The sequence below is a fragment of the Strongylocentrotus purpuratus genome, unplaced genomic scaffold (genome assembly GCF_000002235.5).
Source record: "Strongylocentrotus purpuratus isolate Spur 01 unplaced genomic scaffold, Spur_5.0 spur5_contig_865, whole genome shotgun sequence".
Taxonomy (NCBI): Eukaryota; Metazoa; Echinodermata; class Echinoidea; order Camarodonta; family Strongylocentrotidae; genus Strongylocentrotus; species Strongylocentrotus purpuratus.
Window position 1 is genome coordinate 1,208,407 of NW_022145574.1, and position 24,981 is coordinate 1,233,387.

At 40.4% G+C, this 24,981-nt stretch overlaps 2 protein-coding genes across 3 annotated transcripts; one reads left to right on the forward strand and one right to left on the reverse strand.

Moving 5' to 3' along the window:
* The first annotated feature begins 3,077 nt into the window (after positions 1–3,077).
* On the forward strand, positions 3,078–24,981 carry LOC105436529. Of its 2 annotated transcripts, none has more exons than XM_030973505.1 (12): positions 3,078–3,130; positions 10,838–11,008; positions 12,599–12,733; positions 14,420–14,525; positions 16,269–16,380; positions 18,414–18,491; positions 19,611–19,729; positions 20,416–20,534; positions 21,626–21,701; positions 22,337–22,408; positions 23,221–23,360; positions 24,067–24,981. In XM_030973505.1, exons 2-12 carry the CDS (start codon positions 10,841–10,843, stop codon positions 24,217–24,219), a joined length of 1,278 nt encoding a protein of 425 aa, XP_030829365.1. In that variant the 5' UTR covers positions 3,078–3,130; positions 10,838–10,840; the 3' UTR covers positions 24,220–24,981. The 2 variants fall into 2 exon arrangements, with proteins under 2 accessions (XP_030829365.1, XP_030829371.1); XM_030973511.1 differs by lacking the exon at positions 3,078–3,130 and adding an exon at positions 3,482–3,501.
* Positions 3,831–8,090, reverse strand: LOC115919494. Its single transcript, XM_030973494.1, has 2 exons — positions 5,922–8,090; positions 3,831–5,870 (listed from the first exon to the last, which is right to left on the reverse strand). Exon 1 carries the CDS (start codon positions 7,559–7,561, stop codon positions 5,930–5,932), a length of 1,632 nt encoding a protein of 543 aa, XP_030829354.1. The 5' UTR covers positions 7,562–8,090; the 3' UTR covers positions 3,831–5,870; positions 5,922–5,929.

A 24,981-nucleotide genomic window follows, 5' to 3' on the forward strand; every position in this document is an offset into this window, starting at 1 on the left:
TTTGTGGTAACCATCTTTTTTTTAAACGTTTTCCTTGGCCAGGCCAGGCCGGGGGCGTTTTATTTTTTTGTATACGAAAAAATAAGACGCGGCCGGCGTGGTGGACCGCCCCCCCCCCCTCACACTACGGGAAACGGAGGTACGCACATGCGTGTTCCAAAAATCTCCGGCTAGTAACAAAAGAAAAAGGTCTACCCGTATTGACTTTACACACAGGACTTATGCTGAAAGGGGGGGGGGCTGTTGGGAACACGCATACGCGTACCCTAAATAACTCTGAGTGCATGGGGGCCGGGTGTGCAGGCACGTAGCCAGAGTTTGATGTTTGGGGGGGGGGCACATACATGTAATCGATCGATGTCAAAAAAGGGGTCTACAAAGTACAACCGATCTTGGAAATTTAGGGGGCACGTGCCCCCCCCCCCCCCCATGGTTACGTGCCTGCGGGTGTGGAGGCCCGTCTCTTTTTTAAAGTTTTTTTTATGCCAGGGGGAGAGAAGGGGGAGGCGTGGATCCGCATTTGGTTCTACCCCATATTTCTTTCTCAAGAGAAGCAAAATACATGAGGTGGCCCTATAGATAGATGACCGCTAAGACAGATAGGTTTGGTCGTAAATATTCTTCTACAGTCCTCGAGGCATTCCGGCGCGTGATGTTCAAGTAAAATTATGTTAGACGACACCAGTGGCATTAACAATTATTATTGTATCCACCGAAAGAGAAAAAGAATCCTTGTTATGCGAATTGTCAGCCCCAATTTTGTTAGTCATGTAATTTAAGACAGTTACTTATGTCTACTGAATTGATTGCAATCACATTAAATGATTTAACTCAAGTCTCGTTCATAGATGATATCTAGACTTTAATTATAGTTTAAGGGGAATCAAACTGCCCAATAACAAATATGATAACCAAACTGGTGAAAGTTTTAACAAAATCAGACAAAACCGAAGATAGAAATCAATAATTGTTGAGTTGTAATCACAGTACAGTAAAGTACAGTTAATTCACATTACCTGATAACAGCCAGTACAGCTCCAATGGGGAAAGGGAGACAGAAAATAATAGAAATAAGTTGAAAGTATAAATAATACCAGGCGCGTACGCAGGATTTTTTCAAGGGGGGGGGGGGGGGGGGTTAACATTTATAATCGGGCCGAAAATTTCGCAACCACTCAGCCAGCCGCTGAATTAGCGGGGGGGGGGGGGGGGGGTTGGGGGTAAGAGGACATTTTTTAATTTTTTTTTTTTGTCCCCAAAAAATCGCAACGACTCAGCCCACCGCTGAATAAGCGGGGGGGGGGGGGGGTTAGGGGGGGCCGGGGGTTTACACACAACAAAATACCAAAGGGGGGGGGTTAACCCCCAACCCCCCCCCCTTGTGTATGCGCCTGAATAATACTATAGTAGTAGTAGACTTTATTAGATAGTTTGTTTCAAAAGCATACGGCTTTGATCGGCCTCAAGGTCTTCCCCTGCTGAAAATGCCAAAAGAGGAAAGGGCATAAGTTCGGGAAAGGGGCGGGGGTGGGGGTGAGACCCTTCACACGTATACTTTTCATTGTACTTAAACTTATTACTGGATTTTCTCTGGACTCAAGCCAAACATGGTCAATATTATAGTTCAGTTCAGCATTATAAATGTGATATCGAGGACTCCATAACGGAGGACATCTGAACAAAAAGAAAAACATATATAATTAAAAACAAACAAAAATATAAAGCACAAATAAAAACAAAACAATGCAGGCTAGACCAAACACACAAAATAAAAGAGCGTCCCATTCTAAATTGCAACATTTTGATGATTAGTAAAATAGCGAAGTGAGTTCATGTATAGCCTATACTGGAGAGGCAATATTATGAAAATAATGTTACCTTTTCAGTTGGCATGATAAATATGTTTGTCCATAGAACTACGGTGTTGGTAGGTCTATGGTTTGTCTAACAAATCTGAACCATGCAGTATAGAGTCTAATGACTGCAAAACACGCCTAAATATAGACCTAGAACACCAATAAATGCTTAATCCACTCAGTTTAAATTTGTTATGACAATAATATTAGGCCTAAGTATATACTTTTTACCTTGATCAAGTTATTTTCAAAATACGGCCCCTCATTATCAGCATCAAAAACTCGCCGGAAGACAGGGCTTTATAATTAAGCAAGATTATGAAAATTATAATTTTTATTCTTCAAAGTACCCGACTGGATTGGATAATAATAAGTATCAAGTATCAAGTGTATTTGTCTTCCAGAAATCACATGTAACAAAATGTAATATATCATAACAGTACAATATAGAATAAAGAAAGACGAGACCTCGATCGGTATAAGAAAATTATTTCGAGAAGAACACATTCAAAGCCAACATGGATAAGTTTTCTTGTGACACAGTGAACTTAGTCAGGAGATTATGAACTGGACTATTTGAAGATCACTCATCTGTGGATTTTATTAATTTTTTGCAGTTTGTCACAGCGATATCGACCCATTCTTTTTATTTGGGTCAAGGCATTTTTGTAATGCCTGGAATCCCAGGACAGGACGACAGGTGCGCTGCTCAATTTCCTGCGACCCGAGCGCGACAAAAATACGAGATAGTAGCCACATACTTGAAGTAAATAAACTGTATATTCAATAGCATTTGGCGCCGCTTATTTTTCAAAGAAACGAGTTGTGTCTGTATCACATGATTCAACCTCAGAAATACGTGCATGAACCGTGTACACAAGTTTCGCAATCTCTTCACATGCCCCGAGATCACAAACATCTCGCCACAAAAGGTTTCGGTAATAAATTATTCGCCAACAACATTTACTGAGTGAAAATATTTGTTTTGTTTGCCCCCCCGCAAAAAATAAATGCGTAAGTACTTATACTTTTGCTCAATTTTCATGAATTATATATAATTTTGAACATATTTATACAGAATTTCTCAAAAATTCATCTGTAAGATAACGTATGACGAATATTTGAATGGTGGCCGTAAATACTGTGGCCGAAATGTTTAGTACCTTTGCTGACGAAATAAATCAGCTGAGACTTCGAGCGCAGTGTTGACGACAAAATTTGATGGAAGTGCGATTTATTTATCAATAATTTACTTAGATCAGCAAGCTGAAAGGGTAAGCATTCATGTTTTATGATCATCTTTATAATGCATTTGATAATTATGAAGCTAGAATGAGTTGTATAACTTAAGAGCAATAAACAGTGAGTGCTGCTGAGGCTAACTAACTTTGAGTTTGAGCTGACTAATTTTGTTTTGGGAGTGATCAGCTACTGAGCTGAGCTGGTGATAGAAAAAGTGATACACACTCAGACGGAATGACTAAAGAATCTGCATGCATGAGAGTTATCATTGACTTCAGTGAGAGTGAGCAAATGGTTTGATCGAGATCTAAATTACTCGTACTACTGCCAGTACTGGTGTAGGTGAAACTGAGTTTGTGACTGTGAGGCTGACTTACTGTCAGTGTCACTGAGTCTCAGTTTGGTGAGTCCAATTTTGTTTAAAAATCAAGCACAAGCCAGTGAAGGCAAAGGACAAGCCAAGCTAGGCCTAGGCTAGATTTTGTCATCCAGATTCCAGGCAATACGTTACAGGCTTGCTGATGGGAGCAGTTATGAAATATGATATTGATATCACCCAGCTTTAGACTTGCCTTGTTTGGGTCTGGCATGCATACTTGTAGTACCTGCATGCAGCTGTGTGGAAAGACATGTAAACAAAAGTTTTGAAAATGTAGTGACGGAGCGGAATATAACTTACTGGGCCTAAATCTTAACTATAACTACAAAACCGACTATAATAAGGATTTATCCTACCATAGGCTGTATACTATACTGCTTGAAGTCTGTCTCAAGAAGCGCTTGAAGTGTTGCTCGTTGAGTGGAGCTCCACCGTCGCTAGTAGTAGTAGACCGAAGAGACAGAAGAGACGGGCAATCAACAGTGTTTGTCGCGTGCAGTCTCAGGTTCAATCTGATGTACCCAATAATCGACCCGACCGCGGAAACTACCGCGGGTGTCGCCCGAATGCGGGACTTACGCGCATATAACCGCCAGAGCCGTATTGGCTCTGGCTGAATCACTACATTATTCCCCACTTAATGAGTTTGAAGCCTACTTCTAACTAAAACTAAACTAAAACTAACTTAAAACTACTCCCGTACCGCAGTGCGGGGTCACGCCGTTCCCGCTGGTGGATGGGTCAAGGACCCTCCTTGCCAGCACCAGTGAAGTCTTGGTCTTTCCAGGGGGCGGGCGCCTTTATCATACCTTACAACGTACTGTATTCCAAACTTTGGTACGGGAAATATTATTTAAAGTACAGGTAAAATGCACTGTAAAATGTAAAATGCACTGTATTCCACAATTTGGTATATTTAAGTACTAAATAGGATTCAAGTCCCGGAAATGTCCCAGGGATCAAGAACAGAAAGAAACAGAAATATACCAGTTAACCCTTACCGTGCCGGTGTCACGTGTAAATGACAAAGAATAGCAGTCCTGGCACGGGCGTAAGGGATTAACCGGGGCATTACAGGCATAAAGAAACAGAAATATACCAGTTAACCCTTACCGTGCCGGTTATACATATTACATAATGACAAATTGCAAAACGTCCTGGCACAGGCATAAGGGATTAACCGGGGCATTACATTAAATTCCCAAGGTGACCGAGCATGAAAGTGTGAGTGATCAACATAAACGATGAATGGCAATAAGTGTGCAGAAAAGGGGAAGAGCCCGATGGCTCTCCATTCCCCAAGTGCAGTTTGGATGGTACAATGTCCAGAAACTGGGCAGTCCCACATGAGAGCCAAACGGCTCCCTACAGGCAGTCCAAACGGTGCATATAGGAAGTATTAGAATGATAAAAGCAGATCACTGAAATCAGATGGAAAATGATATAGAAGGTGAAAACACTTCCAACAAAATAAGATTACATTCTCTGGGCCACTCGGCACCCGGGGGCACAATAGCCACTGCCGGCAAGTTCCTGATATCATTCAGGGCACCCAGGCCCGTAACACCATCAAGCAAATTCAAAAGGCTTTTGTTGATCCAGAGGAATTACTCCAGAGGAATTACTCCAGAGGAATTACTCCCCCAAAACATGATCATATTCTGACTTATTATTGGAACCAGTACCACGTAGTGTCACTTGGGAGATATCAAAAGCCGGCCGTTTTATGGCCTCGAACACACATGAGTGCTCTGTCTCCCTGTGGAAAGAATGCTTCCTAGTCAGCTCTTAAAGCGGAGCAGCTAATTCAGCATAGATAACTCCGCTAACCGAAGCAGAAACTTTTCAGTTTTATTTAATTGTTATCTATTCAGTTTAAAAACATCAACACTTAAAGTTCAGGAACTCAGAATGGACGATTTACAATGAAATTAAACAGTGTAAACAAAAGTGAACTAAAATATATATATTTAAGACAAACATATTATTTCCCAGGAACAGGAACAGGCACCATGTCCTCGCGGACGAGCCGTTGTGAATGGCTTTGATAATGAACCATAATATATATACTTAACATGTTATTTCCCCCGATCAAACACGATCCGAGGAATCCAAAATGGGAGCCTGTGGGTGGGCTGGAAAAGGAAAAGGTCCTTACTCTGGAGCCCTGGACTCCCAACAACCTTACATCCTACCCGCTTCCCACTAGAAGGAGGCACCACGGCCGTCCTAGCGACTACCTGGACAAAGGGACCGACCGAAGAGTCAGGCGGGTCACTAACATTATTTACCTTGACAAAGGGACCGACCGAAGAGTCAGGCGGGTCACTAACATTAACTACCTTGTCCAAGGGACCGACCGAAGAGTCAGGCGGGTCACTAACATTAACTACCTTGTCCAAGGGACCGACCGAAGAGTCCGGCGGGTCACTAACATTAACTACCCCAGTATTTACCGATTGTAGGCCTCTCGGTTTCCAGATCGGAGATCGGCCTCGCTCTCCGACCCCTCCAGGTTTTCCGGAACACCAGTAGCCACGGGAGATAGAGGGCGGGCATTGGAAAGCATAGAAAACTCCAAAGACTTAACAGTCTTCAGTATTTCTTCTAGCATACAATCGGTATTGTACGCATGCGTCTTAAGACTGGCGACTTCCTCTTTTAAATAGCCAATGTCATTCCTGGCCTGAACTTCAAAAGGCGTTGTGACCTTCCCCCGGTCCTCCACAGGAGCCGGACGGGGAACATCTTGACCTTTGGAAACTGTTGGGGAACGATTTAGGGGATGGGGTTGCCTATGATGATAAATTACCGTATCATACCTGTCCACCTCCTGATCGTACATGCAAGTCTGCTGCACCTGCTGCCGAGAAGCCGAATACGTACGGCGAGCCTCGCTCCCATAAACAACACGTTGGGTATGTTGCGCCCACCTGATGGCTTCCAGGGCCTCCTCGACGGACTTCGGGCGCGTATTGAGAGCTGTTAAACCCGCCGCCTTATCCGTACAACCCTGGCATAACTGCAATACCATTTGAGTGCTGTCACCCCGTTGGTCCCACCCAAAAGCTTCAAAGGACAATGCTTGGAGCCGGTCGGACCACCCAAGGAGAGACTCCTCCGGGAGTTGGCGAGCCGTTCGAAATTCGGCTATGGCCTCCTCCGGAAATCGGGTAGCCCCAAACCGACGCCCCATCGCTGTTAACATATGGTAATAAGAATTAGTGCCCATATCCCTAAGGTTCGAAAAACAATCTGAGGCCGACCCCTCCACACACCAGCCTAGCGCATCCAAACACTCGCTTGGACTCCACTGACACGATACAGCATAACTGGTGAACTTCCTGAGAAAGGAATGCCAACTTGTTCGCCCATCGTAATTAAGTGACCTCGGCAGACGGGGGGGCCAATCCCGGCGCCCCTGCGACCGGTACTCTCCCTGACCCACAGGTGAGGATTCCCTGGGAGGATACTGAATGTCAGGTCGGGATTCCCCAGAAGGGGGATATACATAATCCCTACGTGGGGGTTCCCTGGAAAGCGGACCACAATTACTAGAAGGGGATTCTCTAGACGGGGGATAATAATAATCCCTACGGGGGGGTTCCCTGGAAGATGGACCATGATTATTAGGAGGGAAATCCCTAGAAGAGGGATAACAATAATCCCTACGTGGGGGTTCTCTGGACGGGGATTCCCTAGGAGGATAAGACCTGTCGGGCGGGGATTCCCGGGACGGCGGACAGTCAACGGCCCTAAGCCGATACTCGGCTGTGGGCTCGGCTGGGGAGCTGGCCGGTTGCGGCGAGCTCCTCCCCTGCTGTTGCTCAGCCGTAGAACTAGCTACAGGCCCAGCTGGGCCTCCATCTGTAGGTTTAACTATCTTAGCCTGATAAGGCTCAAAATCAAATAAACGTAAAAGCTCCTTGGCTTCATGGAGACGGGGACACTGCAAAAATAATTCCTCTGTTAAGTTACCACATTGCTCCCTCCAACTAATAATTTTGCCAGACTTTGTTTTATCGACAACGGCCAGTAAAGCCTCCTCAGTCCCATAATTCACTTTAACCTTCTCTGAGGCCATAACCGGCTTTAAATCAGCAACGATTAAATAGCCAAATGATAAAATTAAATACACAAACACTCTTTCCTTCTTGCTTACTTAATAATACCCTACTTAGTTTCCTAATTCCTTACTAAGTGCTTGACAGGTAAATACTGAAACCCTAAACCTCACTGAAAAACACCGCGGAATTATCTCCACGGTGAACAGCTTCAGCGAGCGGGCCAAAACTAAACCCTACTAAGTAACACTAAAGGACTACACTTAAACCGGCAATATACCTCACCGAAAAACACCGCGGAACTATCTCCACGGTATAATGCTCGGCGAGATGGCCGTACAATATTAGTAATGATGAAATGAAGATGAAATTAAATACCACCCACGATTTAACCCAAAATCCACAGATATCCAAAACAAGACTGACAGTCAAAAAATGCCACTTAGGTACCTACCCAATCCTTCCTTCTTGCTTACTTACTAACGTACGTAGTTCCTTCAAGGAAAATACTTCTTGCTTAGACTACTTAGTTTCTTAAAGGAAAATACTTGCTTATTTAGTTTCTTACTTAGTTTCTTACAGGAAAGACCTATTGCCTACTTAAAAAGTAAGAACTTACTTAGTTTCTTTCCAAAATCTTACTTAGTTTCTTTCATAATCTTACTTAGTTTCTTACTAAAAAATTCCTACTTAAACAACCCTATACCCATAGTATACCTCACCGAAAAAACACCGCGGAATTATCTCCACGGTAATAATACCTCGGCGAGAGGGTTGAAACTAAATTAATTATACTCCTACTCACTAATTCTACTCCTACTTAAACAACCCTATACCCATAGTATACATGGTATACCTCACCGAAAAAACACCGTGGAATTATCTCCACGGTAATAATACTTCGGCAAGAGGGTTGAAACTAGTCTAAATAGAGCCTACCCCTACTTACTAAGTTCTACTTAACCGACCCTATACCTCACCGAAAAAGAACACCGTGGAATTATCTCCACAGTATAAAACTCTGGCGAGAGGATCAAAACTACGAGCACGACAAAAAACGGCTGTACAACTAGTCTAGTGAGTAGAAAAAAAAAAAAAAACGAGCAAATTTAAGTACAAAAACTGACCGAAACCGATGTCAAAATCGAAATACGGCCGTAAAAATACCAACGAGTCCCTAAAAAACTATCCTACAACCCTAAGTAGACAAGAAATGAAAAAATATGAGCTTATAAGGCCCTACGAAAAAAGTTCCAAAAATAAAAAATCCCTTCAACACACGAGTCAACGTATCCAAGATGGCGGCTCGGACATGTGCGCGACCACAAAAAATTATCCCCAAAACACCGAAATGAGTACCCAAAAATCGGAATACAGCACTGAAAATACTCTACGAGTCCCTAAAATACTAATCTACAGCACTAATCAACTACCAATAGGGAATAAACAAGCTTACAAGGCCCTACGAATGAAATTACGAAAATAGAAAATCCCTTCAACACACGAGTGAACGCCGACAAGATGGCGGCTCAAAAACGTGCGCGATAAAAAAAAACTAGCCCCTACAGGTCCGAAAAAGAGCGATTACGCCATTGTAGTGACGGAGCGGAATATAACTTACTGGGCCTAAATCTTAACTATAACTACAAAACCGACTATAATAAGGATTTATCCTACCATAGGCTGTATACTATACTGCTTGAAGTCTGTCTCAAGAAGCGCTTGAAGTGTTGCTCGTTGAGTGGAGCTCCACCGTCGCTAGTAGTAGTAGACCGAAGAGACAGAAGAGACGGGCAATCAACAGTGTTTGTCGCGTGCAGTCTCAGGTTCAATCTGATGTACCCAATAATCGACCCGACCGCGGAAACTACCGCGGGTGTCGCCCGAATGCGGGACTTACGCGCATATAACCGCCAGAGCCGTATTGGCTCTGGCTGAATCACTACAAAAACATGAAAATGATGAACATGAAAAATATGATTGTAAATTTGTAATTACACACAGGCCTTGCAGATTACTTTTCGTAATCGATTCTTCTCTCTAACGGCCAAATCCATTCATGCATCACGCGTTGAAAGTCGGTGAACAGATTTTTAAACAGAAGTCAATTTTTGTTACAGTCACATCACAGGGCTTTGCTTATCTTGCTTGTAAATCCTGTTTATGTTAACTGACAAGACATACCGTAATTAACGTTTTATAAACCGCCCTCGTGTATTAAACTCACCCCTCTTTTACAGTAGAGGACCTAGGATAGAACCTTGTGGTACGCCATGTAACAGAAGAAAAATTGGAGGAATTATTATTATGAACTACATATTGAAATCTAGTATCAGAAAGATTACTTTCAAACCAAGATGACAGACAAATTTGAGTGTTGTTCTTGTTTCCGAGTGGTGAGTCAACACACCATTACTGAGCTGGGAGACATTGCCAGGCATAGCGCCAGATGGAGGGGCATAAATCGAAACTTTAAAAAAAAAAAAAAAAAAAAATTTGGCGGCAAAAAGGTGCGCTTTATACACCGTTAATTTCGGTACATGTGATTGACATGTGATTTTCATGAAGAAAATAAACATTGACCCCTGCCAAGAGCTTGTGATGTTGATCATGCATTGCCAGAATTTAATGCAAGTAATGATCCGGTGTAAAAATTGGAAAGGCTGATTATGCGTTGCAAATTGGATGCTGATGACAATAGGGATTAATGTATTTAGCGACACTCCAAGCACATACCTTTCTCATATTATCTCTACAGTGCTCTTTCATTTGCTCTGGCTACAATTGCTCTGGGCTTTATTTCGTCAAATGTCCAGGGTTAGGTTGCAGTTAGGTTTTAAGTTGGGTTTAGGAAACTTTAGGGTTGGCATTGGGATCAGGTCCGGGCTGAAGTTAGCAATTTGATTAGTGTACATGTAGGAGAATAATTCATTCATTAAAAATGTTTTTTATTTCAAAGAAATTAATAAATCATGTGTCGCAACATAAAGTTGAATTTTGCATGATTTACAATTAAAATGATAAAATATAACATGAAACATATTTATACAGTAAAAAGAATAATTTACATGAGTGATGGTTGAAAATAACATTAATAGTATACCAAATATAGGAGCGAAAGAAAAATACATTACAAAGATAAATTAATGTATTCTCTAACATAATAACAGAATTTTCTCATTGTCATGGTAAAAATGTATCACACAATCAATCTAATACCTATGTGAAAGGCCCCTGAGTGTTTTGTCTTGTAATACATTTTACGTGAAACAATTTGTTTCCCCGTGTGCTTGTAGATCATGGGCAAACTGACATGTGAGTGTCTCAACATCAACATCCACACCAAGGGAGAAGACCTCCAACCCCTGGACCGCACCCTCCTGGGTCTATCCATCGACCAGCTTAGGGAGCCCTTCTTTGAACGGGACATCGCCGAGGTGCAGCTGGATCTGGGTGGAGTCACAGAGGTAAATACGCTGGTTCATAGTTGCAGTCTGAGCATGAGCAGATAAAGGTCATTGCAGACCAAATTTGAAATACACAGAAACAAAATACTGGATACGTGCTCATGAAAGTTATGTTATCATTATTCATTTATGCACTCCATGATACACAGGGGAAACAAAGTTTATTTATGTAGCACCTCCATCGCTGTAGGAGTGATTATTTCAAAATGTACAAAGTGGGACCTCTTCATTTTTCAAATATCTGTGGATATTCAGGTTCACTTGGGACAAGTGCTAACCGTGAACTGGTTTATTTTTGATGATGGAGGATTATTGGATAAAGGATAGGCAGTTCACGAAGGGATGTTTCCTCTCAGAAATTCCTTGTGACAAACTTTCAGAAAGTTTATGGAGAGCCATTGCCGAAAGGTTTCTGTCAGTAAAAAACTCTTCAGATGCTTTTTCTTCCTAATATTTGCATCATGGATTCTCAGTTCTAGATCTCTGTCTTGCTAACATATCTCGTGTTCCAGTTAGCATAAGTGTACACGTGGGACTACACATGTATCAGATCTATTCATATAAAATTGTAAGATTTGAAAAGAAAATAGTTTCATCATTAACTGGTGTGTAAACCTACATTATTTTATATATGATATACTACACATTTCAGATAGTAAATATACAAGTCTAGTGTTTGTCTCGCCTGCGTAGCAAAAAAGGGAGACATAGGCGCCGCTTTTCCGGTGACGGCGGCGGCGTCAACATCAAAAACTTAACCTAAGGTTAAGTTTTTGAATTTTTGATATAATTTTGAAAGTATAAGTCCTTAGTCAATGAAACTTGGACTATAGGGTTATCAAGTATCCCCAATCATGTGAGCTGAAGCGCTTCCCTCGTTTAGGATTATCATTTTGTCAATTGTGTGTAAACTCACATTTTAATGTACATTTTGGACTACACATGTTTCATACAGAAGTTATGTGTAGTTGATCTACTGTACAGTACATGTTCTTTTAAAACTAGTTGGACAATGAGTACACAAATCCTTCAGCGTACATTTTATGGGAGTAGAAAATGGCATGCAGTTTTATACCAGCTAACCAGGCAGCCACATGTGTTCATGTCCAACTGTGAAACATATTTCCTGCCTGTTATAGCTGTTATCCTCTTCCTGCTCGGGCTGCTGTATGGAAAATTTCATTTTCAACTTTTGACATGTCTGGTAGGCTACTTCTAAAGTGCTCTTTGTTCTGAAATTGCAGACATGCTACATGATTATGTTGAAGAAATTATACACTTGTTATAACATGTATAGAGCTTTTAGATTAATGTAACTTGCAAATGGTTGAAACCTCCTTAACCAGTGTTTCTTAGATGCTGTATGTGTATATTAAAGCTGTTTTTCAGGGGGGGGGGGGGGGGGGTTGAGTTTTGTAAATCTCTCAGGACTGCAAATTTAACACAGCATGTCATCAAAATGTCTTTGGGCCTATAATTTGTGAACATATCCATACGCCATAAAATCGGCTTACACTGTAGCCTGTTGTATTCTTTTATTTTATTTTATTTGCACACTAATTAATTTTATACACCTTTTTTACACTACAGGAGCAGAAGTACCTGGTGCACAAGTCTACAGTTGGAGATTGGTGTATCAGGACCTGTGTTAACTGCAAGACACCATCATATGCTACCCATGCTACTAAGGGTTTGGAGAGGGTGTTAGTTAACACCAGACTTGTGGTAAGTTGTACAAGTATGTACTATAAAGCTTAGATTTGGTGTAATGTTGGTGTTTGTTTAAAAAAAAAAAATGAGTGTCAATGATTGGTGTATAACTACCGTAATTAACAGTGTATAAACCGCCCTCGTGTATTAACCGCACCCCTCTTTTTCGACCTAAAAAAAACTAAAAACGACTCTGTCGGCAGCAAGCCAGATCTGTTTAAAAAAACCCACGCGGGAAGGCCTTTCATTTCATTAACTGCGAGGTGCAGCTGAATGTGTAAGATCATTAGTGTAAATTAAAAAACAGTAGAGGACCTAGGATAGAACCTTGTGGTACGCTGTGAAATAGAAGAAAAATTGGTGGAATTATTATTAGAAACTACATATTGAGAACTATCAGAAAGATTACAATCAAACCAAGATGACAGAAAAATTTGAGTGTTCTAGTTTCTGAGTGATGAGTCAACACACCGATTACTGAGCTGGTGTGATGTTGGTGTTTGTTCACATCGTGAGTATCAGTTGGTGGTGTTTTGGGACCTGCAGTAACTGCAATACACTGTCGTACTCTCCATGCCATGACTAAACTAGAGTAGTTGCAATTGAGCATTAAGCATGTGTAGTCAAATCACTGAAAAGTTGCTATCCATCCCATCTATGTTGTTGTATTATCTCTGTCCTATCACCAAACTGACTCCTATCTATCTTGGCCATTTAGACATTAGAAAGTAAATTTAGTTTTGTTTCCTGTTAGGTATGTTGTCGGTAGACCTGGTAAAGGTATTGTTTATATGACTGGAGTACAACACTGGATTAAAGAGCTTCTTCTGGTACATAAAATGGTGCCTGCTTTTCTTCATTTCAAGTCTATGGATGTAGTTTTATCACTTGTTTTGTCTGCATGCAATCAATATTTGTTTGATAAATATAATGAACACAAAATCTATTGATGCAGCTACCCTGGTTAGATTTTCTTTCTTGTCTACGTGCAGTGTGTTTACAGAAAACAAGGTGTTTTGTGACAAACTTTTTTTTGTTAGTGTAGAACATTGCTACCTCAAGTAACGTATGCATGTTGATCTCATTATTTATAGATTTCTTTCGCAGGAATATGAAATCCTGTTGACATTTTGTTTCAGGAGTTTAGTTCCCCCCTGCCTTTCCCTATGTTCTGTCCTATTTATAGATATGACTTTATGAAATCATTTCTAAATAAAAATGAGTTTACTTTAGTTCTTGAGTGTGCATACATGTAAGTCTACTCCCTCGATCTATAGGTAGCGGAAGGAGAGGAAGAATTTGTTGTAGTCTTCTCATGTTTTTTGGAATGCTCAAGTGGATAGACATTTATCCATTAAATGCTGAACGTTACTTAAACATAAAAGCATATAAGAGAAATCTGGCCAGGTTGGGTAGCTATACAACCTAAATTGAATATGAAATAAAGTATCCCAATAATGATACCAACTATGAATGTTAATGGAAGCTTGTACAGTTTTTGAATGAAACAACTAAATTAATGGGTCTTTTAAAAGAGTGCTTTGATTGGCTAATATTTTTCTGCAGAGTCTGACAAACTCTAAGGTCAACATATGTTCTAGTTTTCTTGTAAACACGGCAAACCACACAATGTGGTCCATTGTCTCGAATGACTTACGATAGGTTTGAATGCATTTGTAATATATTTTTATTTCCTCACAGAGCGATGAAAGGAGACAGGAGAGTATCCAGTCATTGGATACGTTCTCATCCCTGTACAAGGTGGTCTTGGGCGACAGCGGAGAAAAATCTAACAGCTCATCATTAGGTGAGTGCATTTAGTTAATGTGTTAATGTGATTTAGCTTATAATTGATTACCATTACCTTTCATGTCTGTACCTTTCCTATCGCACTTTGTATAAATGTATCATGTATGTATTTCATCTTTTGCACAAGCTGCGCCTTGAGCATTTGACTGTCAAGTGGATTTGGCGCCTTATAAATCATATGTATTATTATTATTATTATTATTGTGGTGGAAGGGGGGGGGGGGGTGAAGAGGGGAACGGGTAGAAAAAATTATAACTACATTGTCAGAGCTGCCAAGTAGTACGTTTTTAACGTATTAATACGTTTTTGGGGGGTAAAATACGTTTGTACGTTTTGCTGTGCTAAAATACGTTTTTCGAAAGTTTCGAGTATGGCTGTGCAAACGTGGCTGGCTGTGAGAACGAGCGTATGCAGAGTTGTGCTATTGTTTTGTATTGGCGATTCCTGCAGCGCGCACGCATCCGCATTGCACACAACACAGGGGATGTACACCACTCAAAGACATGCACATTTCCCCAGTCCATGCATACAGTACGGTACATGTACCGAGTATCGAGCCAGCGAATCCAATTGCCATATCCTTAACACACGCAAAATACATACCAATGCATTACACACATTGTCACTCACTAACTAGTACAAGAAAGTCCCGTTGTCACTTCCAAAAATCCATCCTAAAAGCCAAATTTTGCCGTCAAAAATGCGGAATCAGAGCCATATTTCCAAAGCATGCGGGGGCTTAGCCCAGTTATAAGAAACAGTTTCTCCAAAAAAGCGCTAAAAATCAAGAAATCAGTGATTTTATTACAAGTTTTTTCGATTATCGCAAGCCCTTCGAATGTGATGGTATCTTCAAAAAGTCAAATGAAAAACAAACACCGGACCCTGCTGATGCATTGACTTTGTGTACAAATTGATTCGACCCTCATATTCATTGACTTAGCGTTTTATTTTCAGATGTCAATGATTGAACACATTTTTAATCAAAGAAACATAGTTGCAATAGTATTTTACAGGGAAAATAACAAAAAAAAATTAAAAACAGGCAAAATATGTTTTTTCACCTAAAAATATGCTTTTTCAAGTTGAATAATATGTTTTTTGAGAATGACAGGTTGGCAGCTCTGCATTGTTATTAGGTTAGTGCATTCGGTCTGTGTGTGAATGTGGATGTGGATGGTGGGAATGGGTGGAAACAAATTGTAACTTTATATGAGGGCTTTGGAGGGGCGGAGGTAAATGTATTAGAAAGGGAGGGGGGGGGGGGGGGGCTAAGTATAATCAGTAGTTAATAAAAAAAGTGCGGCTAAGGCAACAATTATAACTTTATATGGGGGGCTATAGAGGGGAGGGGCGGAGGTACATGTATTAGAAAGGGGAGGGGGTGGGGGGCTAAGGAGAATCGGTAGTCATTAAGAGAAGTGCGGCAAAGGTCGGGGGGAGGTGCCATGGCAAAAAAGTAGTTAATAAGACAAGTGTGGCTAAGGTCGAAGGGGGGGGGTGGGGTTATTGTAGAGGTGTAAGCCCTATGTTTAAGATGGCGTTAATTAAATCTTCTATGTACGTAAGTCTAGCAGGTCTTATGACTTGGAGGGAAATGATGTTGGTAGGATCAGATGTGTATTTACCCTTTTGTTTGGGGTATCTTTAGATTTTTGCAAGGAAATGCAATTTATTTTCATTTTGGGCTCTATATCATTTTTAAATAATTGATGTTAACTATTTTTTATTTCTTAACAGTACATCCGATGACAGGGAACCAGGAGGTCATAAGAAAGACCGTAGCACAGCTGCAAGATCATCTCAACAAATACATCAGCAGAGAAAAACTAGCCATGGAAGAGAGAATAAGGTAAGAGAAAGAGAAAGAGAGAGGGAAAGAAAGAAAGAAAGAATGAAAGAAAGAAAGAAAGAAAGAAAGAAAGAAAGAAAGAAAGAAAGAAAGAAAGAAAAAAATGGGCCAGTGATGGATGTGGAAAGGGGGGGGGGGGGGTAGGACTTGAAAAGATTGAAGGACTGTAGCGTAGCTTTAAGACCATCTCAAGAAATATATCAGCAAAGAAATAAGGTAAGAGAGAGAGAGCAACGGAGGGGGAGAGAGAGAGAGAGAGAGAGAGAGGGGGGGGGGGGGAGAGAGAGAAAAAACTAAAGAAAGAAAGAATAAAACAAACGAAGAGAGAAAGAAAAAAAGGAAAGCCCAGAAAAGCTGCCATCAAATGTAGAACAAGTGAGAAAGAAAAAAAAGTTTACTGAATTTGTGAGCTTTAAAAAAGTATACCTGTTGAGTTATAATGACTGTTTTTTCTCAGAGAATCCTTGATGCTGAGATATGTATTGAAATGTTATGAACGACAGTATTTGTATGGACAGAATCCACATTGTCAACATGATCTGTTGCAATGTCAGGCAAGTCCCTGATACAAGCTTTCGGTTGTCAACGGCATCTTTTGTCGAGCAGTATGTTTAAAATCTGAAGGCATTGTGCCAACTGGCCTATTGATGTTCATGTACATGTACATGATCTATTGTTAGTTGTTTACAAAATTCCTGTGACCGGTATTCACCTCCATACACATGTTCATGTACGCATCAAAATGCTGCACATGCTATCATTAGCATCTGGTGAAAACATTTTGTTTATTATCTCAAATTCCCAGCATTTTGTTATGTCTAGACTTGCATTGTCATCTGAACAAACAAAGATCTTGACAGAACTTCTACATATTAACCCTCACATCACCTTGATTCAAAATTCTGGATTGACTGAGTGTATATTGCATTAAGTTCTGGTGATGATGTGGTTAAGTTGTTTTTTTCATATCGGAGCAGGGAATTTGGAGTTTGAAGAGGGTAGTTTTCCGTTGTTGACATTGAGGAGTGTATGTTGCATAGTTATGTGTATGTTGCATAGTTATAGGTGTACATGTACATGTAGATTGCAGGAGGCGAGTGACATCTTGTATATACGTGGACTCCTTGTCATTTGATTACATGCAACTTCAATTAAATTTGAGTTACTACCATTGGATGTTGAGGTCTAATATGGCTTCGGAGCATTTCATGTTTGAGGACTACCTGCCCGTGTAAGTCTGAATAATCCAAATTGCCTCAGTTATGGGCCCCTTCTCACAAAACTTTTCATCAGTGACAAATTACAGGTTTTGTTGGAAGCTAGTGAAATCCTTGTTTCTGATTGGTTATCAGCAGATTTGTCACTGTCATTGGAAAAAGACTTTGTGAAACGGGTCCCTCCTTTTCCAGATTTTTTGCTTTTAAGAAGTACACCCTCCTGCATTCAAAGAGCCCTTAAGTTTCATACTTCTTTCATAATTTTTGTGAGACACTAGTGATTTTTTTGGTATTTTTGGATAAAGGGCTAATATTAATACACCCTTCTTTGTTGAAACAGGCCTTTCATGTATATTCCAATTTGAAGAGATAGATATAGGTTTGTTGGTTTTATTGGATGGAGAGCTCGTATTTTATCACTCTTCTTCACTTAAATGTGTCTTACCTGTCCAGAGTAACATACATACTTTATTTTAAACTTTAAGATACTCGGTGAATGCACTCAGCACTACATTCAATGCCTAGAAACCTTTCAGAAACATGTTAAAACGGTTTTATTTATTCAGAGTTACAAATGATATTATGTTGTTAAAATTCTGGAGAGAGATTTGTGTATTTTGTTTTGTATAGCACCTTGAGTAATTAATTAGAAAAGTGCACGTTATAAATATTTATTATTATTATTATTACAGTTGCCAGCCAGGGTTAAGATATCCTAGGTCCTTTGGAAGCGCATGGAGAAGTTATATCATAATGTTATAAGTGCTCTACAAGAACGGAATATTATCATTTCACCTCAATATTTCACTCTTTCAGGAGATACAGCGAGGAGCAGAAAGCAGCATTCAGCAATCTGCAGAAGAGAGCATACCAGGATAAGAATGTCATGGTTGGGTAAGTTTGGAGGATGAAACTGATGTTGAAATGATGAAATAGAGAATGGACAGTTTGCGTCAACATTGGATAGCTCTTAGAATGTAAGGTAGTCCACTTGAAAGCCATTTACATGTAGGAACTAGAGACAGAGAATACATGTAGAATTCTGCTAGATAACAATCTATAGTGCATTAAGGCATCAAAAGTACTAGGTGTAAAAGAATAGAAAGTTGAATAGCACTTTCCAGCACCTTTTCTGGGATAGCCCAGAACTCTGGTTGCCAGCTAACTGATAGAATCAAGTAAAGCATTACATTTTGCCCTTGGTGATTTGTTTTAGTTTTATGGTAGGATCTAATGACTTTTCGTATGTGCTGCCCTCTTGTGGCCAAGAGAGGAAAACTGTATTTTGTTATTTTTGTAAGAAGTAAGAGAGCAGTAAAGAGCAGGAATTTGTATGTTTTCACCATGACCTCATTGGTTTGAGAGTACAGGGTTTATATCATAACCAAGTGCATTGCATTGGGTGAGTGGGATAGTCCAACATCGCAGTGCAATATCTTTCATTTGATGGGATCTAGACGTTTATGATCTTGTGGCAATTTACAGGCTATTGTGTCATTTGTTTGTATCATAGTAGCCAGCAATTTGCTCCTTAGTCTCACCGAGTGGGAGTTTGTATTTGTTGCATTTTCTGGGGTTGCTTATCAACATTCTTGCTCTTTTATTCTACTGAATGAATGGAGGCTCATAGGTGTGCTCGCCTTTGATGAGAAATTCCAGTCAAGACTAATTCACAGATTGAAACGCAACTAACCTTAAAAAGGTGTGCTTTATAAATACACGTAGGTTTTCATCGTAGAGGTGTCTTGGTCGAGTGGATACGTCACCGGACTGTGGATCACAAGGTCTGCGGTTCGAGTCCCGCCTTTGGCAAGACATTGATCTACATTCACCACACTCAACCCAGGTGATGTAAATGGGTACCTGGCAGGATTTAATTCCTTAAATAATAGAGCGCCGTAATGGCAACCTTGCTAAAGCAAGGGTAATAATCAGAAGCACCAGGAGTGTCAAGTCAGACAGATACGAGTGCTATACAAAAACCCAATATTATTATTTATCGTTTCATTACAGTGTCATCTTGAATGCTGAAGAGAGGAGCCTGGAAGATTCATTATCAGATGCTATGTTGGATAATACGCTAACCCCACCCACCACGCCAATTACAAGGCCTGGGGCTGTGCAAACCAGATGTGAGTCATTATATCATGAAATCAAGTACTGTGGTGGTTATTTTACCTGACAGCTAAGAAAGCAATAAATGCTTGTTAGTAAGCAACCAGAAGACCGACGGCTTTAGGTCCTCTCCGAGGGACCTGGTAATGAGGATTAATGCCTTACCAAAGGGCACTAGTGCATCGACTTGGTTTTGACCACTGCTCTACCGCTTGAGCTATCGCGCCGCCTCTGTGAGAATGAGAAGAGAAAGTTTCACCAAATTTTTTGAGTGGTTGAGTTTGTTAAAGTTTATGTTGTGGTAAACAATTCAATTACTAGATGAAATTTTGAAATTCATGAAAGTTTCAATAGCACAAAACAGTCAATAATGAATAAATTAATGAAAATTTCTGGTATAACAGTATTCTTCTCAGAATTATAACACTTTGCGAACACAAATTTAATAATTTTCATTTCCTTAGGGGAAAAAGTTGACTAAGAACCTGAAGGTGTTGTTATGTTTCCATGCGCAATATAGTTTCTGCGTTTTTTGTTTATCTAGTATTGTTTTTTAATGTATTCATTATTTTTGTGTTTATCTCATTAAGCTTGCAGCATCAGTTACAGTTTTACATTTATCTCCTATTATTTGATTATTGTTTAGTCTCTGTTTATATCTTTTGTTTTTAATATGTGCTGATTTTTGTGAAATTTATTTTAGTTGCAGCATCAGATAAACTTGCCTCATCCGTACCAGCATCGAGAGCCCCTATCAGAAACTTTGGTCCGTCCATGCCTATTAAGAGCAGACCTATCCCCCAGCAAGCTCGTAGAGTGCAGGTATGATCATGATACTTTGGTGATGATGTGATGGTGGTGGTGGTGGTGGCGGTGAGGGTGATGGTAATGGTAATGATGCTGATGGTGATGGTGATGGTAATGGTGGTGGTGTTCGTGTTGGTGATGATGATGGTGGTGGTGATGAGTGTGGAGTTAGATGATGATGATGATGATGATGATCAACGATCTGTCAGTAACTTTGGTCCGTCCATGCCTATTAAAGGGATCTGGTAACTTTGTCTCAGATTCTTAAACAAAATTCTGGATTTAGCTCATGCTGCAATGATAATTATAAAGCTTGAGGTCAATCAAGAGCCCCATGACTTTTACAAGTCGATCGCCTGTCTGATTATCAAGATATTTATGATTGGAATTACAAATTTTGAAAACCGTTCGCCGAACGGTTTTCATAACACTACAGTCTATTGGGGAAAACGAGTATGGTAAAGCCGGTCACTCAAAGAATTTTACTTTTTGAGGCATTTCTTGATCATTTCGAAGCGGGATTTTTTTAGGGCTTCAATATTACACCATATCACAGACACTGATAACACGTAGGGCCGTGTATCTCAGATTTAACATTGTTAAACGATCCCTTTAAGAGCAGACCTATCCCACAACAAGCTCGTAGAGTGCATGTATGATCAAGATACTGTGGTGGTAATGATGACGATGTTGATGATGATGACGACGAGGATTATGATGATGGTGATTGTGCTGAGTTGGTATTGGTGGAGGTGATGTTTGATAGTCTACGTACATGTATCAGTAACTTTATGCTATCATCAAGGCCTGAATTCAGTCTTATCTTACAACGAGCTCGTAGAGTGCAGGTATGATCACAAAACTTTGGTGATGATGCGTATGATGTTGATAATGATTGTGATGAGAATGATGATGGTAATGATGATGATGATGATGGTAATGATGATGATGATGGTGATGATGTTGATGATGATGATAATGGTAATGATGATGATGACGGTGGTGGTGGGGTTGGGGATGATGATGCTGGTGGTAGGAAATTCTGATTTTGAAGGTTCATATACAGAAATAGTTATGACATTGTCTTTTTCATTATCTGTTTACAGCACAGCAGTGTTGCTAGATCCGTTCCCGCCCATTCTGCACACCGAGATATCACCAGAACCAGCTCAGATGCAGATAGTAAGTGTCTCCCATTTTTCCAGATTTTCAATAGAGGGATTGCGCCACTCGTATCACAAGCTGTCTGTGTGCTTGCCTTAGCCCTAGAAAAGATGGGTTATTTTGTTGGTCTTTCAGCCAGAGAGAGGGTGAATTCCATGCCCCCCCCCCCCCCCTGATCTTGGTCATGGAGTGACAAAACCAAGACCTTTCTGATCTAGTTCATGGGAGTGACGAAAAATTCTTTATTTGGCACATGGATAGGGCATCTTGTAACACATGTTCCATGTCTTAAACTGTTTGGAATTATCGCTAATTCATTATTTCATATTCCTATGATTTTGCACTATGTACAAAGCATGTGGAGAAATTTCCATTTATTGTTGATTGTTTTTCTTGTTTATTCAATGTAAATAAACATGATATAGTGTCTTTTTCTATTCTTTATAAGTTTTCATTTGGCTATTCCGTTGATTTATTGCAAATTTGGTCTTGAAACGAAATATAAAAGCTGGAGTTAACCTGTTAAATCTGATGTTATTTTAATATAACACAAATTTTTCATAAAGCCAGTTCAAATTTTATGCCAACACGGTTAAATATCAATTGTGCAGTTAATGGAATTTTGAAATGATCCAACTTCTTTTGTTTTTCAGCCATGTTTGATCTGGAGGGGTTCACCCAAGATGAAGAACCATTCTTTGAATCAGATGAAAGCAGTACAGATGGTAAGACTTGTATTAGAAATATCACAACCTCTCTTCCCCCCAACACCCCTCCCCCTGCACCCCTCCCCCCCCTTACACCCCTCCCCTCCAGTATAAATGCCCTCTGGCATTTGGCCCCCTGGGGTGGTATTCATATGAAAGCCATACAGATGGTAAGAATCGGATTTGAAATGCCACAACCCTGACCCCTTGAGAGTCTGCCCCCCCCTCCCACCCAGTATTACTACCCCCACACATATGCCTCCCTCCCTCTACTAGGGTGGTATTCATATGAAAGCCATACGAATGGTAAGAATCGTATCAGAAAAACTACAATCCGACCTTATGAGAGTTTGACCCCTGCTCCTACTCTCTACAGTATAACTGCCCCCTGACATTTGGCCCCGCCCCCCGGTTGGTATTCAGATGAAAGCAGCAAAGCCATTGGCTTCAGAAAGCAATGAATGTTGCCTGGCTGAAGCCCATGTGGCAGACCACACAAAACATGGGATAGAATAGAAAAATATATGAGAGCATCTGGCCTCACCCAGGTGGATGCAGAAGGTTTTAATAACTACAGTCTACCGGGGAGAATGAGTATGGTAAAACCGGTCACTCAAAGATTTTTACTTTTTTGATGCACTTCATGATCACTTTGAAGCACATTTTTTTTAAGGGCTTCAATTTTACACCATATCACAGACACTGATAACACATAGGGCCATGCATCTCAGATCTCAAATCTGGAAATATTGATAAACAATGCCTTTAACAATAGTGATGTTGGGATATAACCAATTAACCAAGACACCTCTATTTGCTTCGCTGATCAGATAACTCGCTGAATGATGAGAACCTTGCCCCGCCCATGACGAGAGACAGAGTGCTTCACGAGTACGCAACCTCCGTCCCTATCTCCATGCCGATGTGGAAGAAGGAGAAGCACTCATTTGAAGAGGTAGCAGAGGAGAAGGTATGGATTCAAATATTGACGTTGTTAAAATGAAGGTTGAGTTCTTGGGAGAGGTGAACAATAATTTGTGAGCGTTATCATTGTTATTATGCAAGTGTGGAACATCAGATAAGACATGTTCCCTGAAAAGCATGGCTCTTCAAATTGTGGGAAAAACACATTTAAGGAAAAAGTTGTCATAAAATACCAAATACCAAAGTCTTTGACCAGCTATGTGTAAAAGAGCACTGATCAGTATCTCAAGAAGAATTAAAGTGTGTTTGTAGAGTTAGGAAAGAGAAAATTGTAATGTATACTACAGACCCAGAGCTCTATAATCTACTTTGTATGTGTAGAGGTGTCATGGTCGAGTGGATATGTCACCGGACTGTGGATCACAAGGTCCACGGTTCAAGTCCCACCGTGGCACTAATATCCTTTGGCAAGACATTGATCTACATTTGCCACTCTCCACCCAGGTGTTAATTAGGTACCCTGTAGGATGTGAAAGCTAATGTGCTTAGATTAGCAAGTGTGCGCTTGTAAAAATGACACCTGGCTGGAATGCTCCCCAGGGAGTGGAGATTGTGCACACAAAGTGTGTAGGCAAGTATTGAATCCAATGACCGGGGTAATAAGACATCTGTAAAGCGCTTTGAGAGGGCCTGTGGTCCTGAAATGCGCTATAAAAGAACGAATTATTATTATTATTATTATCTTGTTTTAGGTGCCGATGCCGGAGCCTGATCGGATGGTTGCCAGCATGAGGGCGCTGTCCTTTAGCGTTAACGACGGGACGGAGATGTTCGGTGACCTCCCGAGGCCGAGATTAAACACCGTCGGGGAGGTGCCGATCAAGAAAGGATCGCGAAAATTGTAGTTTAGTTGTATAGATTATAGCATGTAGATTATATTGCGTAGATTATCATCTGTTTTGAACGGGAAGGACGTTACCTCATTAACTTTAATCCATTAGCAACTAGAGATTTTGTAAAAATGGCCCATTACTCACTGGAAGATGTTGCAATATTACTCTCATTTTGAGAGCAGTTTGATATTGTTCTGAACAATATGAAACATGCGCTATTTTTCTATGCAGAATCCTACTGTAGACATCGTAAGGATCACGCACGTTTATCATTGTCATGGTAGACCCCATGATCAGATACTACAGCACGTTGAAAACAGATGTAAACGGACGGGCGGTTCAGTTGCTAAAGTATTAACAGAGACTTAACGTCCTTCTGGCTCCAAACAGACGTTATAGTATTGTCAGTTTAGAGCTGAAAGGGAATTGATTCTACATTCACTGTAGAGCAAAACCCTATACTGCCGCATTGTTCAGAGTATATAAAAACATATATACTCGTTATACATACAGTGTACTTGTGACAAAAGTTGAGCATGGCAGACCACCACGCACAAATGTCCTTTTAGGAATTAGCTGTAGAGGAAAAAAAAAAATGCCAAAATCGCTGAACACATGTTTGCTGATAGAGCCTTCCATGCGGAAAGATACATCGTTATGGTCTAGATTTCTAGCTGTAAAAATCCATCTTACAATTGCATACGTTATAAGCTTGCACAAAAAAAAAACATGCCAAAATATACTATGTAGAAAATAATACGGGGAGACATTACA

What these genes read in the sequence shown, in the direction of transcription:
- LOC105436529 (XM_030973505.1), top strand. Translation starts at nt 10,841, where the DNA reads ATGGGCAAACTGACATGTGAGTGTCTCAACATCAACATCCACACCAAG. An exon ending in AACCAGCTCAGATGCAGATA is followed by an intron (nt 21,702 to 22,336) that starts GTAAGTGTCTCC and finishes TTTGTTTTTCAG; the next exon opens with CCATGTTTGATCTGGAGGGG. An exon ending in AAGAGGTAGCAGAGGAGAAG is followed by an intron (nt 23,361 to 24,066) that starts GTATGGATTCAA and finishes ATCTTGTTTTAG; the next exon opens with GTGCCGATGCCGGAGCCTGA.
- LOC115919494 (XM_030973494.1), bottom strand. Translation starts at nt 7,561, where the DNA reads ATGGCCTCAGAGAAGGTTAAAGTGAATTATGGGACTGAGGAGGCTTTA.